The sequence below is a fragment of the Nycticebus coucang genome, chromosome 9 (assembly GCF_027406575.1).
Source record: "Nycticebus coucang isolate mNycCou1 chromosome 9, mNycCou1.pri, whole genome shotgun sequence".
NCBI classification, from domain to species: domain Eukaryota; kingdom Metazoa; phylum Chordata; class Mammalia; order Primates; family Lorisidae; genus Nycticebus; species Nycticebus coucang.
Genome location: NC_069788.1, coordinates 105,456,684 through 105,469,704, shown reverse-complemented (window position 1 = coordinate 105,469,704; position 13,021 = coordinate 105,456,684). Strand labels below are relative to the sequence as shown.

Here is a 13,021-nt window from a genome sequence, read left to right as displayed (position 1 = left end):
CTATTTTACAAAGGATGCCATGCGTTCTGAAAGTCCTGAGCATGTGGGTTGTCATATGTATTCATTTGGTAGGAAGGCCATACCAATGTGCCTCAGCCTGGGTTGCTTACATTAAACAACAGAAATGTATTTCTTCCTAATTCTGGAGACTAGAAGTCTGTAATCAAGGTGTTGGTGGGCCCGTTTTTTCTGGGACCTTTCACCTTGGCTTATATGTGAGTCTTCTCCTCTGAGTTTTTACAAGCTCTTCCTCCCCCTATGTCTGTCCGTGTCCTAATGTCCTTTTTTTTTTTTTTTTATAGGGACACTAGTCATGGTTAGCTCAGGGCCTATCCTAAGAACTTCATTATAACTTAGCTACCTCTTTCAGGCCCGATTTCAAAATTCTGTCATGGCCCGAGGTGATGCAGGTTAGGACTTCAACACAGGGATGAGGGGAGGATATGTCAGTTCATAATGTCGTGGAAGGCTGGGGATAAAGAAGCTACTTGTGAGCTGCAAACACAGACTTTCTGTTCAAACTTGTAGTACGTGCTTTACTAGCTGTGTGTCCTTCAGCAATTCACTCAACCTCTCTAACTTCAATTCTCATTAAACATAGAATAGTCACCCCGTCCCAAAAGATGGCTGTGAGAATTGTGTCTAATTTATTAATAATTCCTACAAAGACTAGGTAAAGATACGTGTCTGACTTACACAGTGTCGGACTTACAGTAATCGCTCAGTAGGAGGAAGGTAGTTTCCTTGTTACTTTTTTTTTTTTTTTTTTTGCAGTTTTTGACTGGGGCCGGGTATGAACCCACCACCTCCAGTATACAGGGCTGGCACCCTACTCCTTTGAGCCACAGGGCCACCTGTTTCCTTATTACTTTTTCCTCTTGAATATGGATCCAGACTTCAGAGCACTGGGAATAAGAATATCAGCGAGTCAGTTTATGTTAATAGCGTACAGAAAAGGAAAGAAATGAGCATTATTGATTAAAAACAATACATTGTACTCTTCTACGTGTACACATAGTAGGCCAAAAGTTTGGGGGTTTGCATAAGGCCTGTACATCCATTCGTTCATGCAGTAGTATTTATTGTGCACACAGTGTGTACCAGGGACAGAAAGCAGACTTCCCACCTACTGTGTGACCAGGGCCCTCCTCACTGCCAATAAGCACAGTCCTCTCTATTTCTTGTGATGGATTCCCTAGCATTAAGGACTTTCTGCAGAACTCAGAATTTAGAAAGTGTTTCAAGTTGAACTATCATTACAGTAAAAATTTCTTTCTGCTCTCTTTAGAAACATACCTGTGTTCAGAGGCTACTGTGTGGTATCACTCTCCTGATCCACGTTACTAATTCAGCTATTGCAGCAATTACATGAAGGAATTGTTGGCAGTGATAAATAGCCCTTGTGCCGTTGCTGACCAGAATGCATTCATTCCATAGCATTCGTTAATTATGCCAGCCTGTGGATTCGCAGCCTCCGAGACGTACTCTCGAGACCACACACCATATGCACTGGGACCCCCCTCAAAAATACAATGTGTTTCTGTGTTGGTTTGCACTCTTAAATTGCCCACCCTTTACTTCAGCCCTTCTCCCATGCTTCCAATTCTCACAATTGAAATTAAAGTCTGAATAGAGTCGAGCTACACCATGTCACTTATAGGGATAGGCTAGAACTGAGCCTTCTGGAATCCCTTTGGGTTACTCAGCTTCCTAGAAGACCCCCATGGATTGTTTGTACCCAAAGACATTCACAGCTGCACAAAGGTTAAAAATTCTCTATATATTCTACGTCCTCTTTAGAGAAAAGAAATAATAATGGTGATAGAAGATGGGACACAGTGATGAATATCTGATCTCTTTGTTCATTGGTTTCCTTACCTCTCCTTTCTTTTCTTTCTTTTCCCCACTCTGTTATTTTTTTCTTTGCCATGAACAGCCAACATCAGATGACCTTGTTTCATCTGCTGAATGTTCAAGTGATGACGAAGACTTCGTTGAATGTGAACCCAGTACAGGTAGGTCAGGTCAGTCTTGTTTTGCTTGCTTTCTTTTTTCTTTTGCAAAAAACAATACATACATATATGTGATTATACATGTGTTTTATATATATGATAGTATGTTAATGTGTATGTATTTTCTATATCTATATATGTATGAGTATACATATATAAATATTAATATATAAATGAAAGCATCAAATCCCATGGAAGGAAGTAATAAGACCCCAGAAAAATTTAGTCAGTTTCTTGATAACTAATGAAAAAAATCCATGCTATATGATCTAACTTTGGGTCATCAGATGTCCAGGTTTACTACTGGAACAGCAAATGTATAGTTGCCAGTAGCAGCTGTGAAATTGGCAAGGGGTGGGGACATGAAGAAATCTACATTGGAATGACATCAAAAAAGTATTAACCCAAGGTAGAGACATAAAGATTGGTAAATATCACTTAAACGTCATGAGTTGTTCTTAGCCTAAGCAGCAAGAAAAAAAAAGAAAAAAGAAAGAAAGAAAAGAAAAAGTAAAACGTTCCATGGGATTTCAACAGAAGTTAACATGGTATTATATTTATACTAATTTTGTTCGTTGTGTGTCTAGAGAACTTACGCAACAATACAATACAGTTAACACAAAATTAGTACTGTACCATACCATGTCAACAGCTGTGATGCTTCAAAATGTATCTGCCATGCTGAAGTCGAGAAGGCTTTGGCAATCAGAAGGTTTAACGTGTTCCCCATTTGTACCAAGATACATTTTGATGTTTTATGGTCTTTCTTTATAGTGAGCTATATTTAGATAATGTCCAGTAGGCAAATGCAGTCCCTGGTTATTTCCTATCGACTTTTCCCAAGTCGTCTGTTTTGAGACTTACTGTAAGTTAAAAATTTATATGTATATAATAGAGAACAGATATCATGGAATTTCTGTGTATGTTTAATAAAATTAAAAGCTGGAGTTGGGTTAGGGTCTTATTTCTTCAAAGGCTAACAGAAATAAATAGAATTTTCTTGTTGAGTCTTTGAGTTGCTTTATTTTTTTTTTCCTTTTCTTTAAGGAAAGGTGAATCATTAAACATTTTCTTTTGCTCATTCCAGAAAAATTTAAGCTTCATGAAAAATAGTATAACAAAAATTTAAACCTTCTATGTTTTTACTCCCAAATGATTTACAAGATTCCAAATTTTGCTAAAGCCTGACTGCTTGGTTTCTTAAGTGGCTTTGGATCCAGGAAGTTCTGTGGGTTTCTATCCTTAGCGTTACACAGAGATATACTAACAACATGTTGAGTCTTTGTGTTCTGGACTGTAATCTATTCCACTGGGAGCTCAGCTACATACAAGGAGAATAAATGTGACCTGGTCAGTCAGATATTTTTAGGCTAGTGAGTAATAATCTCTAAGTGCTATAAGAGAGATTATCCAATCTCTATCAGTACTTGAGCACCAAGTTTTCATTCATTAATTAATTTATCTGTTTATTCACTCAATAACTATTTCTGGGCACTCAGGCAGGATACAATATATCTATATATTTGAGTCCCTTCTTATTCTAATAATTTTTATAAATGAGCTGTTGGAAAATAGAATAAAGAGCTGTGCTATCTAACTTTCCAACGTAAGTCAGTTCCACACATTTTTTGAGGGCCAACTAGGTACATCAGATATGTGTTAGATACTAAAGATTCAGATAGGAAAATAATATCCCCCAGATGTATGTTAAATCAACTGATTTGGTGGTCAATAGATTAAGATCCCTAGAGTTTAATTAAGATTCTCTATTTTATCCTTTCTCTAGTTCTCTTCCTTTCTTAGCAGTGATACATACATATATATTTATCAAATCTTTAAATTTTGAATCTTATAAAAATCAAGGGTTGGGCATTTTAAAATACTACCATCATCACCCAAGGGCCTCCTCCCTCAAAAAGTCATCCATAATAAGGCAGAGGACTTTTCCAGATCTCAGATTCAAATAGACAAGCTCCACAACTCTCCAAGCTATAGATATATACTGCTATTTCATGTTGAAATTTAATAGGCTCAAACTTCAGTTTCCTCAAATTAAGTTCATTTTCTTTTTAGTGATTGGGTCTATCATCTGATTCAAATGCAGTGGACAGAAATTCAACACCAACATTTCTTGAGTGACATGAGTTGGGTGGGGAGATATCAGTTTTTAAAACAATATGTTGTGTTCTGCAAGGGAGCATGGCAGGGGATAAATAAAGTGGATGGCAGGGCCCCCGCCCTGAAGCAGCTAACTCTAACAGACTGGTATTGATCCCCTCTGCCTGGGGTGATGCAACTCATCACATCTGAAGAGTGAGCATTTCTTTTTTTCTAAATTTATTTACTCCATAAAGTATTCCTGGTGAGTGATTTGGATACAAGGGAAATATTTCAGAGGAATATTTAATGCAAGAAGTAGATAAATATTCCTACTGATACAGAGAGAGAAGAGGCTTGCCCCAGGGACCTGACAAACACAGATGAGAAATACCTACTTACAGCTATCAAGCCTTCTTGTGCATCACTTTGGAAATATCTTTGTAGCCCTCATAAATTCCAAAAAAAAAATAGAGATCGAAATTAGAAACCAGTTTCCAGAGCTTGGGTTCCTCTCCCTGAAGAGAAAGTCCGTACTGCCCAAGCAACAACGGATAATACTGACATTTACGTAACTCTGTTGCAAATTGTAAATCCCACAATTCTATGTGAATATTGAGATTAAACTCCTAGTTTTGAACACCCTAATTCCCTGCCTCTGTTTCTAAAATTTTATTCCTTTTCTAGGCCTGATGCTTGATGGAAATATACTATATTTGGCTAATTACCTAAGCCTTGTTCTATCACACTAGTTACCTTATTTTCTTTCACTTTGTTAGTAAGTTTATTTTCCACCTGTCTCAGTTATAAGACATTTGACATTTACAGATCACTTCCTAATTAATTTATATCCACTTGAAGCTCTCACTTGTCATAAATTTGGGCAGCTTAACATATATAATTCAAGAATTTTTGTCTTCATGTGGGCATCGAGTTTTAAATGAAACGATCTTTCAGATTTAATTTTGTTTAAATCAAAATAGATTTCTAAATCTGGTTTTGAATCAGATGTAAGCAATGGCCTTTCCCACTCTGAGCCCACTTGAGCACTGAGGGGGCCACTGTGGTTTAGTGTGGCTTAGTCAGATCATGTTTAGAGACAATTTAAATATTTTTGGAGTTTAGTAGAAAGTAGCCTAAAAACCTTTCAAATCTAATGCATAACAAAGTTTCATTGTGTATTTCACGGTAAGACATATAAAAGAGGAAAAATAAAGTCTTAAACCATTAGAGCAAGGCACAGGGTAAAAGTTGAATTAGGATTTGTTGACTGAATTAGTACCACTCTCAAAATATCTCATGATCTTAAAATTGGAGAATACTTTTTATATCCTAAACTTAAAATTACTTTAAATAACTAAAATAATACCTGTAGAATTATTTCCAATCTATGATTTCATACAATAAATATTGCCCTAACGAAGCCTACATTTCTTTAACAACAAGAATTTTCTGCTTTTTACTATCCCTGTCTTTTCCCAGGAACTAGATCCTTTTGTGAGTGACAGGTATGATAAAGCATTTTCTGAATATTTGCTTTAGCGATTCAGAATTGAACCTTTAAATGATAAACTTATAATGAAACTCTCTGCATCAAATGAAAATATTCAGAATATCCAAATAACCATTTAAAAATGAGGATTGGGATTATGACTCCTAATTTACAAATGTTGATTGTGTTCCTTCAGTATCTATTTAACATTTTAGATTTGTTCTTTGTATAGAAACCCTTTCCTTCCCAGCTGCACACCTATTGCTTTTAAAGTGTGCAGGAAACTCACATTGTCTTTCTTACTTCTGTAGATCCAACAAGAAAGGTAGATAAGCTGAAGTGTATTCAAATAACCATGAGGAAAAGGGATTCCCTTGTGAGATGATGGAAGCCAAATATTAATTAATATCTTTAGTAAATTCACATTTGTGATCTGACATGAGGGAATAAATTTCTGAAGTACAGAGATGATGATAAAATTCACTTTCTATCTCTTTTCTCTCCCTGAGCCCTGCTGCTCCCCCCCTAGTATTTTAGTCTTTGGAAATAGAAATAAACATCAAACCAAATGTATTCTTAGGTTCGCTTTTGTATAATTAAAAACTATCAACTTGCTGGATTTTATATATTGTCTCCAGATTTTTTTAAAGTCTTGGGGGCAGGGCTCACAGAACAGAGAAAAAAATAAAAAGAAATAGCTTGAGAAATGGACATGACAGTGGTTAACCATATTGATTCATCCAAGTGTTAACCAAGGGTGCATATTTCTGGTTGTTAATGAACCAGTTTTTCTGCCTTGACTTTTGTTAAATATCCTTTGATCAAATCTCCAGGAACAACACTTTCACCAGAGGGCGGACAGTAAAAGGAAGTTAAGATGAAACACATCCATTCTTCAGTAGGAAAGTGCTGAACAACTTTCATAACGTTTGGATTGAGGGAGATGTTTAAAGTAGTGGCAGAAATAAGAGGTCACAAAATACTATTCCAACAGTTCTCGTATGTCTTTTACTTCTCACAGCTACAGCAGTCCATCTGTACTTTGTGTTATGGCTCCCTTGTTCTTTGTTGTTAGTCCCACTATCACACCCAACTCAGATTGGGTGGAATTTAAATTTAGCAATAACACCAAAAGCGTGTTTGTATTCGTACTTTCCACCTGGAACTGGGTGCTTAGCCTTTATCAGTGTTAGATGCCTGCATAAAGAATGCATACGATGAGACTCTGGCACCGAGTTATTAGAAGCTCACCAAATTATTCAAGTTTTAATTTGCTAGATCACAGTAGACAATGACGCTGACATGTTAAGACAATTTGAAGGATGAGGAGAAATAGTGCCTTATTGACCACAATCTATAGATGACAAAAAGTGAATATGCTGATTATTGGCCTTAACTATCAGGTTTATAACATTACCTGCTTATAGAAGTACATTTTGTCATTAGTTTTACCAGTAGGTTGAAGAGTTAGCAACCTGTATGTATTTATTACAAAGAAGTAGATTATTACTTACTTATGTACTTAATTTTAGAAAGATTTTTCTATATGGAAACTCAAGATTGATAAAATAAATGTCTACGTAAAACGCAATAGGAAGGTTTGAGTAGGACAGTGTCCAGAATTTCACCTTGAAGGTCTCAGATCCACATAAAAACAGTTTGAAGGAAGAAACAATGGGACAGATCAGAGACAAATGTTTTAGCTTTAGAAAGACGACTATGAGTAGATGGAAAATTACTTAATGAAAATAATGATTGTTGGCTGTGGATATTAGTCATTTTTACATTTGAGTTGTAACACACATCAAAGGTACACAAAAGCAGTTATTGACATATTTTGGTCTAGGTTAAATCACATCAATTTTTTTGACTTATTATATAATTTTATTTTATATTAATCAAAGACTTAGTGGGCAGGCAGATAACCAGCGGTTACATGCAAAGTTTCTCAGATTTTTAACGTATTAAAACTTACGCAAAGAGTTCATTAAAAATGTAAGTTTATGGACCAAACCAGAGATTTTAAATTAGTAAACTGGGAAACAGATGGAGCCTATGAATCTGTAAATTATTAAACTATGGGTATTTTATATTAGGCTGTTGCCTTTATTGATCGATAATAGAAGATGCTCATGGGAGTATAATGTTCCCAGTTTAATGGCACATTTCCTGTCTTAATTCCTTAACCCACTAAGTAAATTATATACATATCACTTTTTTAGTAACCTATCTCCACCCCAACCCAAGTTAATTTTAAGCCCCTGGAGGCAACTATGTGCCTTTTAAATCCCAAATGGTGAAATGCTCTGAAAATTAGAGTTAAAAGAGAAATATAAGATTGAGAAAGAATATATAAAAGAAAGAAAAAGAAATAGCTATTGTATTTTAGTAAATTGATAGCTCAGGGATACTGTATATAACATATGTGACCCAGGTATTGAATGCTATTATGCATTTCATAATGAAAATAACAGATTTAATAACAAAAATGATAAAAATGAAAACAAATTCTATTTAACTCCCTTATCCAAGATTTTTTGGTATGTTAAGGAGCCTAGTGTATAACTTGTACTTGAAAGTATAATAAATCACTTGTTTAAATAACATTTCTGAGTAACTATTATGTGTACGTGTAGGCACTGGAATGGGTGCTGGAAAAACAAATATAGGTAAGACCAGATGCCTTCCTGAAGTTAACAGTGTATTAGGAAAGGCACACATAAAAATAAGGGGAATAAAAGGAAAGATGGAAAAGGAAGGGAAGAAACAATATGGACAATGGATGGGAATGGCCTTGAGTATTATCAACACTCTAAGGAGAGTTTTCCGACCCAATGAATAACACACCCTATACAAGGAGAGCTAAGAACAATCACACAAGATGATGCCAACCAGTAATGGATTCAGTTACCCCTGAAGGATGGATGGGCATCTTGGAGGGAGAATTTTAAGCCAAACTCATGAGAACTTCCTGATTCCAAATGCCAGGTCAAGTCCTAGATAAGGAGTGAGCTTAATGAAATCATTCAGCAAGCCCCTCCCCCCAGTAAATAAATAAAGAGGGATTGGGTTTTAAAAGAGACGTTTTTATGAGTTTTCTTTTATTGCTTTTATTCTTATGTTTTTTCTCCCATAAGCCCCAAGTGTATGTACTGTGTGTATATATATACATATATAGCAAATAAATATGCTAAATACAGGGAACTCATAAAGTTTGTGTCTTTAAATTGCACACAAACTTTATGTCCACCCTGTATGTGATACCTGTTACTCCATATATATGTAGACACAGTATAATGATGTTAGACTAATGTAAGCAGAGATTAACAACAGCCCCCGTCATCAGTCATGTGTTTACACAGAAATTCACACCATCATTCTTAACCAGCATCAGCCAACATAGACATGCATGACACTGTTTTAACTTGGCAAAAAGCATGTTAATTTTTCTTTAGAATTTGTTTTGTTCCTTATCATAATTATAATGGTGATTTCATAATTTGGTTATCCTTGGGAGGGAGGGAAAGAAAAAATTATACAGATATATCTATCCGTATATGCACATTCCTGTGTATATATATAAATAGATATATACCTTGTATATATTTAAAGAACATTTTCTGTCGTTTCACCTCATCTTGTGCCGCATGAATTTTTGGTGGTTCAATTTACTTTATTTTGTTTGGATTCATATTTAGTATTTTGGTCATTATGGCTATTTTTAACTCATTGCTATCCTTTTATGAGTAATTATAATCATTATTTTTAAATACTGAGAGATATATAGATATACAAATCAAACAAGGCAAAAAAATCTTTTCTTGCCATCCTAATCTTGAATGCCTCTCCTTTCAGCATATCCCTCCAGTATTTATCTCAAAACAAAATAAACCCCAACAAAATCCAAGAAAGTTGTGTGCAAAAGAATGAAATTCCATGTTTTCCTCTTCTTCCTCCTATGCATAGTTTTTCTTTTTATTTCCTTCCTTTTTCCTTTTTATGTTCCCCCATATCTGCACAGACCACTTGCTTTTATTCTCTCCCCTTTATGACAATGTTATTAATTTCAAAAAATGACAAATGAGTGAGAAAAGAAAAATACATAAAAACAAACAGAAAAAAAAACACACCCCTTTCCACAAATTTCAGATGGCATAAAAAGAATTTTATTGCAGATATAGAGTATTTTTTGTATCTTTCATTTTGTCTGGACAAGTCCAGGATCATTGTGTGGCATGCCGTGACAGTTTTTGTAGCCAATCAACTAACCATGGCCTCCATCACCAGTGCATGAGCGGTAGTGACGCCATCTTGTGTTTCATCCAAGTGACACATCCAGGCTAACCCAGCAAGTTCAGTGTCTGAGTTGTGGGATAACATTCTTTTGTGGTTATAATTTCATGGGCTCTCATTTTTAGTATTATTTCCATTGGGTCGTGGCAGCCCCAGGAGCTGCTCTTGAGCATCTCCGTATGGTTTTGTTCTTATATTTTCTTTCCTTGGCACGGCAGTCAAGCATGTGTCTCCTATCTGGCACATCTGTCCTGCCATCTTGTCTTGGAGTCCACTGTCATGTTATCGTTCTGTGATTCTGTTCTCTGTTTGTAATATGTGGTTTGGAATTCTCTGCCTTTATTTCTCACTCTACTGTTGTCTCTACTTTTAACCTTACCCCTAGAGAACTTCACAAAGCAACAAAACAAAATTTCAGTCAAATTGTAAGGCTGATAGCGATGGCTTGCATCTGGAAGTCATAAACTGCACTTTTTAACCTGATCTTAAGGAGGAAAAACTTACAATGAGAAATTAACATAATTAGTAATTATGCCCAGCCAACAAGCTGATCAACAACAATAAGAAACCCTTGTTGATTTCTTTGGTGTGATTCAGTGAGCTTGTTCTTAAAAGGACTTGACATAAGAGCTTATTTCCAAAGAATTTTCCATAAATGATCAATCTTCTAGTTAGAAACTTCTCTTTCAGGAACAGATCAAGAGAAGATTTTTTTCAGGAAATGCTAGTGAGACAGCAGTTCGCATTCTGCTGTATTGCAGTGCCTGATCCTGAACTGGTGAGGAATTTGTGGAAATCTGCATATGTGTTCTTATACAATTTATTTATGTCTGGGTATTTTATCATAAAATATAAATGTGTTCAACAAGGCATCTGAGGAAAGGGAAACCATGTTCAAATTACTGGTTCCACCTCTTTCATATTTCGAGGTAAGATTATCTTTTGATCTTTCTGAGTCATATGACATTTATTTTATTTATTTTTTAATTCATGGAAGCATCAGAGAGCCAACACTTTGACTTAGATTTAAATTCTTTCTTTCCCATTTGAAAGAATATGATATACAAATAGTTTTAGTTCTGTGAGTAGAATCTGAATATTTTGAGATAAGCAAAAGGTACTGGTTAATTATCTAGATGCTAGATTATATCCTGTAATTATCCAGGCATTAGATGCATTGCTTGAAAGGATTTGGTTAATTTAATATTAATAGTATGAAAATGACACTTTGTAACAACATTACCTCCTTACTCATAAGAGGTGAGCCAGGGAATATAAAAATGGGTAATTGGTAATAGATGAATAGATTAAAGTTTGTTTTACAATGCAAAATCCATATTTTTAATCTGGAAAGGAGAAAGCCTATTAAGACATGTGGTTTTTAGATGACACGTTTTAGTCATGCCAGGGTAGTTATTTGCTTCTTTTTTTAAATTCCTTTAATTTTGTTTTAAGATGAGGGTATAAACAATTAGGTTACGATGTTTGTGTTTGTTAGGTGAGGTCCCTTGTGCCTGTTAGGTGGGAGAACACCAATCCCCCTCTCTTCCCTGCTTCGTCCAACTTGAATTAAATTGAGTTTTTCTCTTGTGTGGGCATGTATTAGTACATCTACTGGCTTTCTATTACCGTTGAATACTTTCGATATGGATACTTGCTTTTCTATTCGTATGATACTTTACTAAAGATAATTTTCTCCAAGTCTATCCAGGTTAATGCAAAAGTTATAAAGTCTCCATCGTTGATGGCTGAATAGTACTCCTTGGCGTACATATACCACGGTTTCTATTACAGGGAAGGGGCAAAGTCAGAGGATGAGGAGTTGAGTGGGCTTTGTGGACTAAGAAGTACTCTCTGATGAAGGAAGGAAGGAAAACAAGGAAGGGGAAAAAGAAGTAGGAGAAGTGAAAAGAAAGAAGGAGGAAAGGAGGAAGTATTGATTATGAGCCAGGTAATCGTAGCCTCCTGGTATGTATTTAAAAGCTAGCAAATGAGTGCACACACACACATACACACACACAACTCTAACCATGGTGCTTACTACTTTCTGTAGTATAAGATATTTACATCATAGTTACCAATATGATAGCCCTAAACTCAGAATTGGGAAATGATGCTCACTAGCACACAATTATGTTATTGGTTGATCACACAGATGCTATAGATATCAATAACTCTGAGAGTAGAGATAATAGTAAAATATAGTAAAACAATTAGAAATTGTTGAGTTTTGAGTTTTTTTTACTGTTGTTTTTAATGTAAGGTATTTGTGTACATTTTCATCTTTGATAATGGTTTTAAAAACTGGCTCACAAGATTCCCCAAAATGTAACATTCAGCTATCATAAACTGGCTCTCGCATTCCACTGGTCCAGGTATTGTCCTGAGTGCATAAGATCACACTGTCTTATTTTAAATCTCATTTGAGGTTATTATGAGGTAGAAACTACTGAGGTCATCTTACAATTGAGAAAATTGGAATTCAGAAAGTATGCTTTCGTAAGGGCACATACTTACATATAAGTGGCAGAGATAAAATTCAAACCTAAAGCTGTCAAAAAATGGATACATTTTCTTTCTATTGAAGCAGGCAGAGTCATTCTTAAACACTTATTGACGCACTAAGTTTTGGAATTTTCACACGATCCTTTGTGGTATTTAATATGACTACAGTTTCCTTGTCCCAAGGAAGTCCTTGCTTTAGTGCCATAGATAAAATGAAGTTTAAATGCATTATGGTTGTGTAAGTGGCAAAAGGAAGGCGATGAAACAAAACTAGGATTCCTGGTACTCTGGAGTTTTTGTGAATGCCACAACAATTATGCCTGTGTCTTCATGACAGTAATGGACTAATTTCATGTCCTCAAAATGGAGTTGTCAAATACTCCTCCCTACTAACACTGAAACTGAACAGGATATGTGTTAGGTTTTCAAATTCCATCTCTTGAGCTTTAGAAAGACAATAACAGACGCACGTCTTACCACATAGCTAGAATCAGCAGCGTTTTTCCATTACTCAGTTATGTTTTTGTAACTTTTTTTTTTTTGTAGAGACAGAGTCTCACTTTATGGCCCTCGGTAGAGGGCCATGGCCTCACACAGCTCACAGCAACCTCCAACTCCTGTG

General features: G+C 35.5%; 1 protein-coding gene across 18 annotated transcripts in view; it reads left to right on the top strand.

The window, feature by feature from the left end:
- The window catches only part of NRXN3 (neurexin 3), a 1,789,915-nt gene that overhangs the window by 1,722,129 nt on the left and 54,765 nt on the right, over nt 1–13,021 (top strand). For 11 of the 18 annotated variants that reach the window (XM_053602374.1, XM_053602388.1, XM_053602378.1 and 8 more), the window contains one exon: nt 1,937–2,015. In XM_053602374.1, the coding sequence (XP_053458349.1) occupies nt 1,937–2,015 (79 nt within the window). Of the gene's footprint in view, nt 1–1,936; nt 2,025–13,021 lie in introns of all 18 variants that reach the window. The other 7 variants (XM_053602377.1, XM_053602373.1, XM_053602375.1 and 4 more) reach the window with 1 other exon arrangement.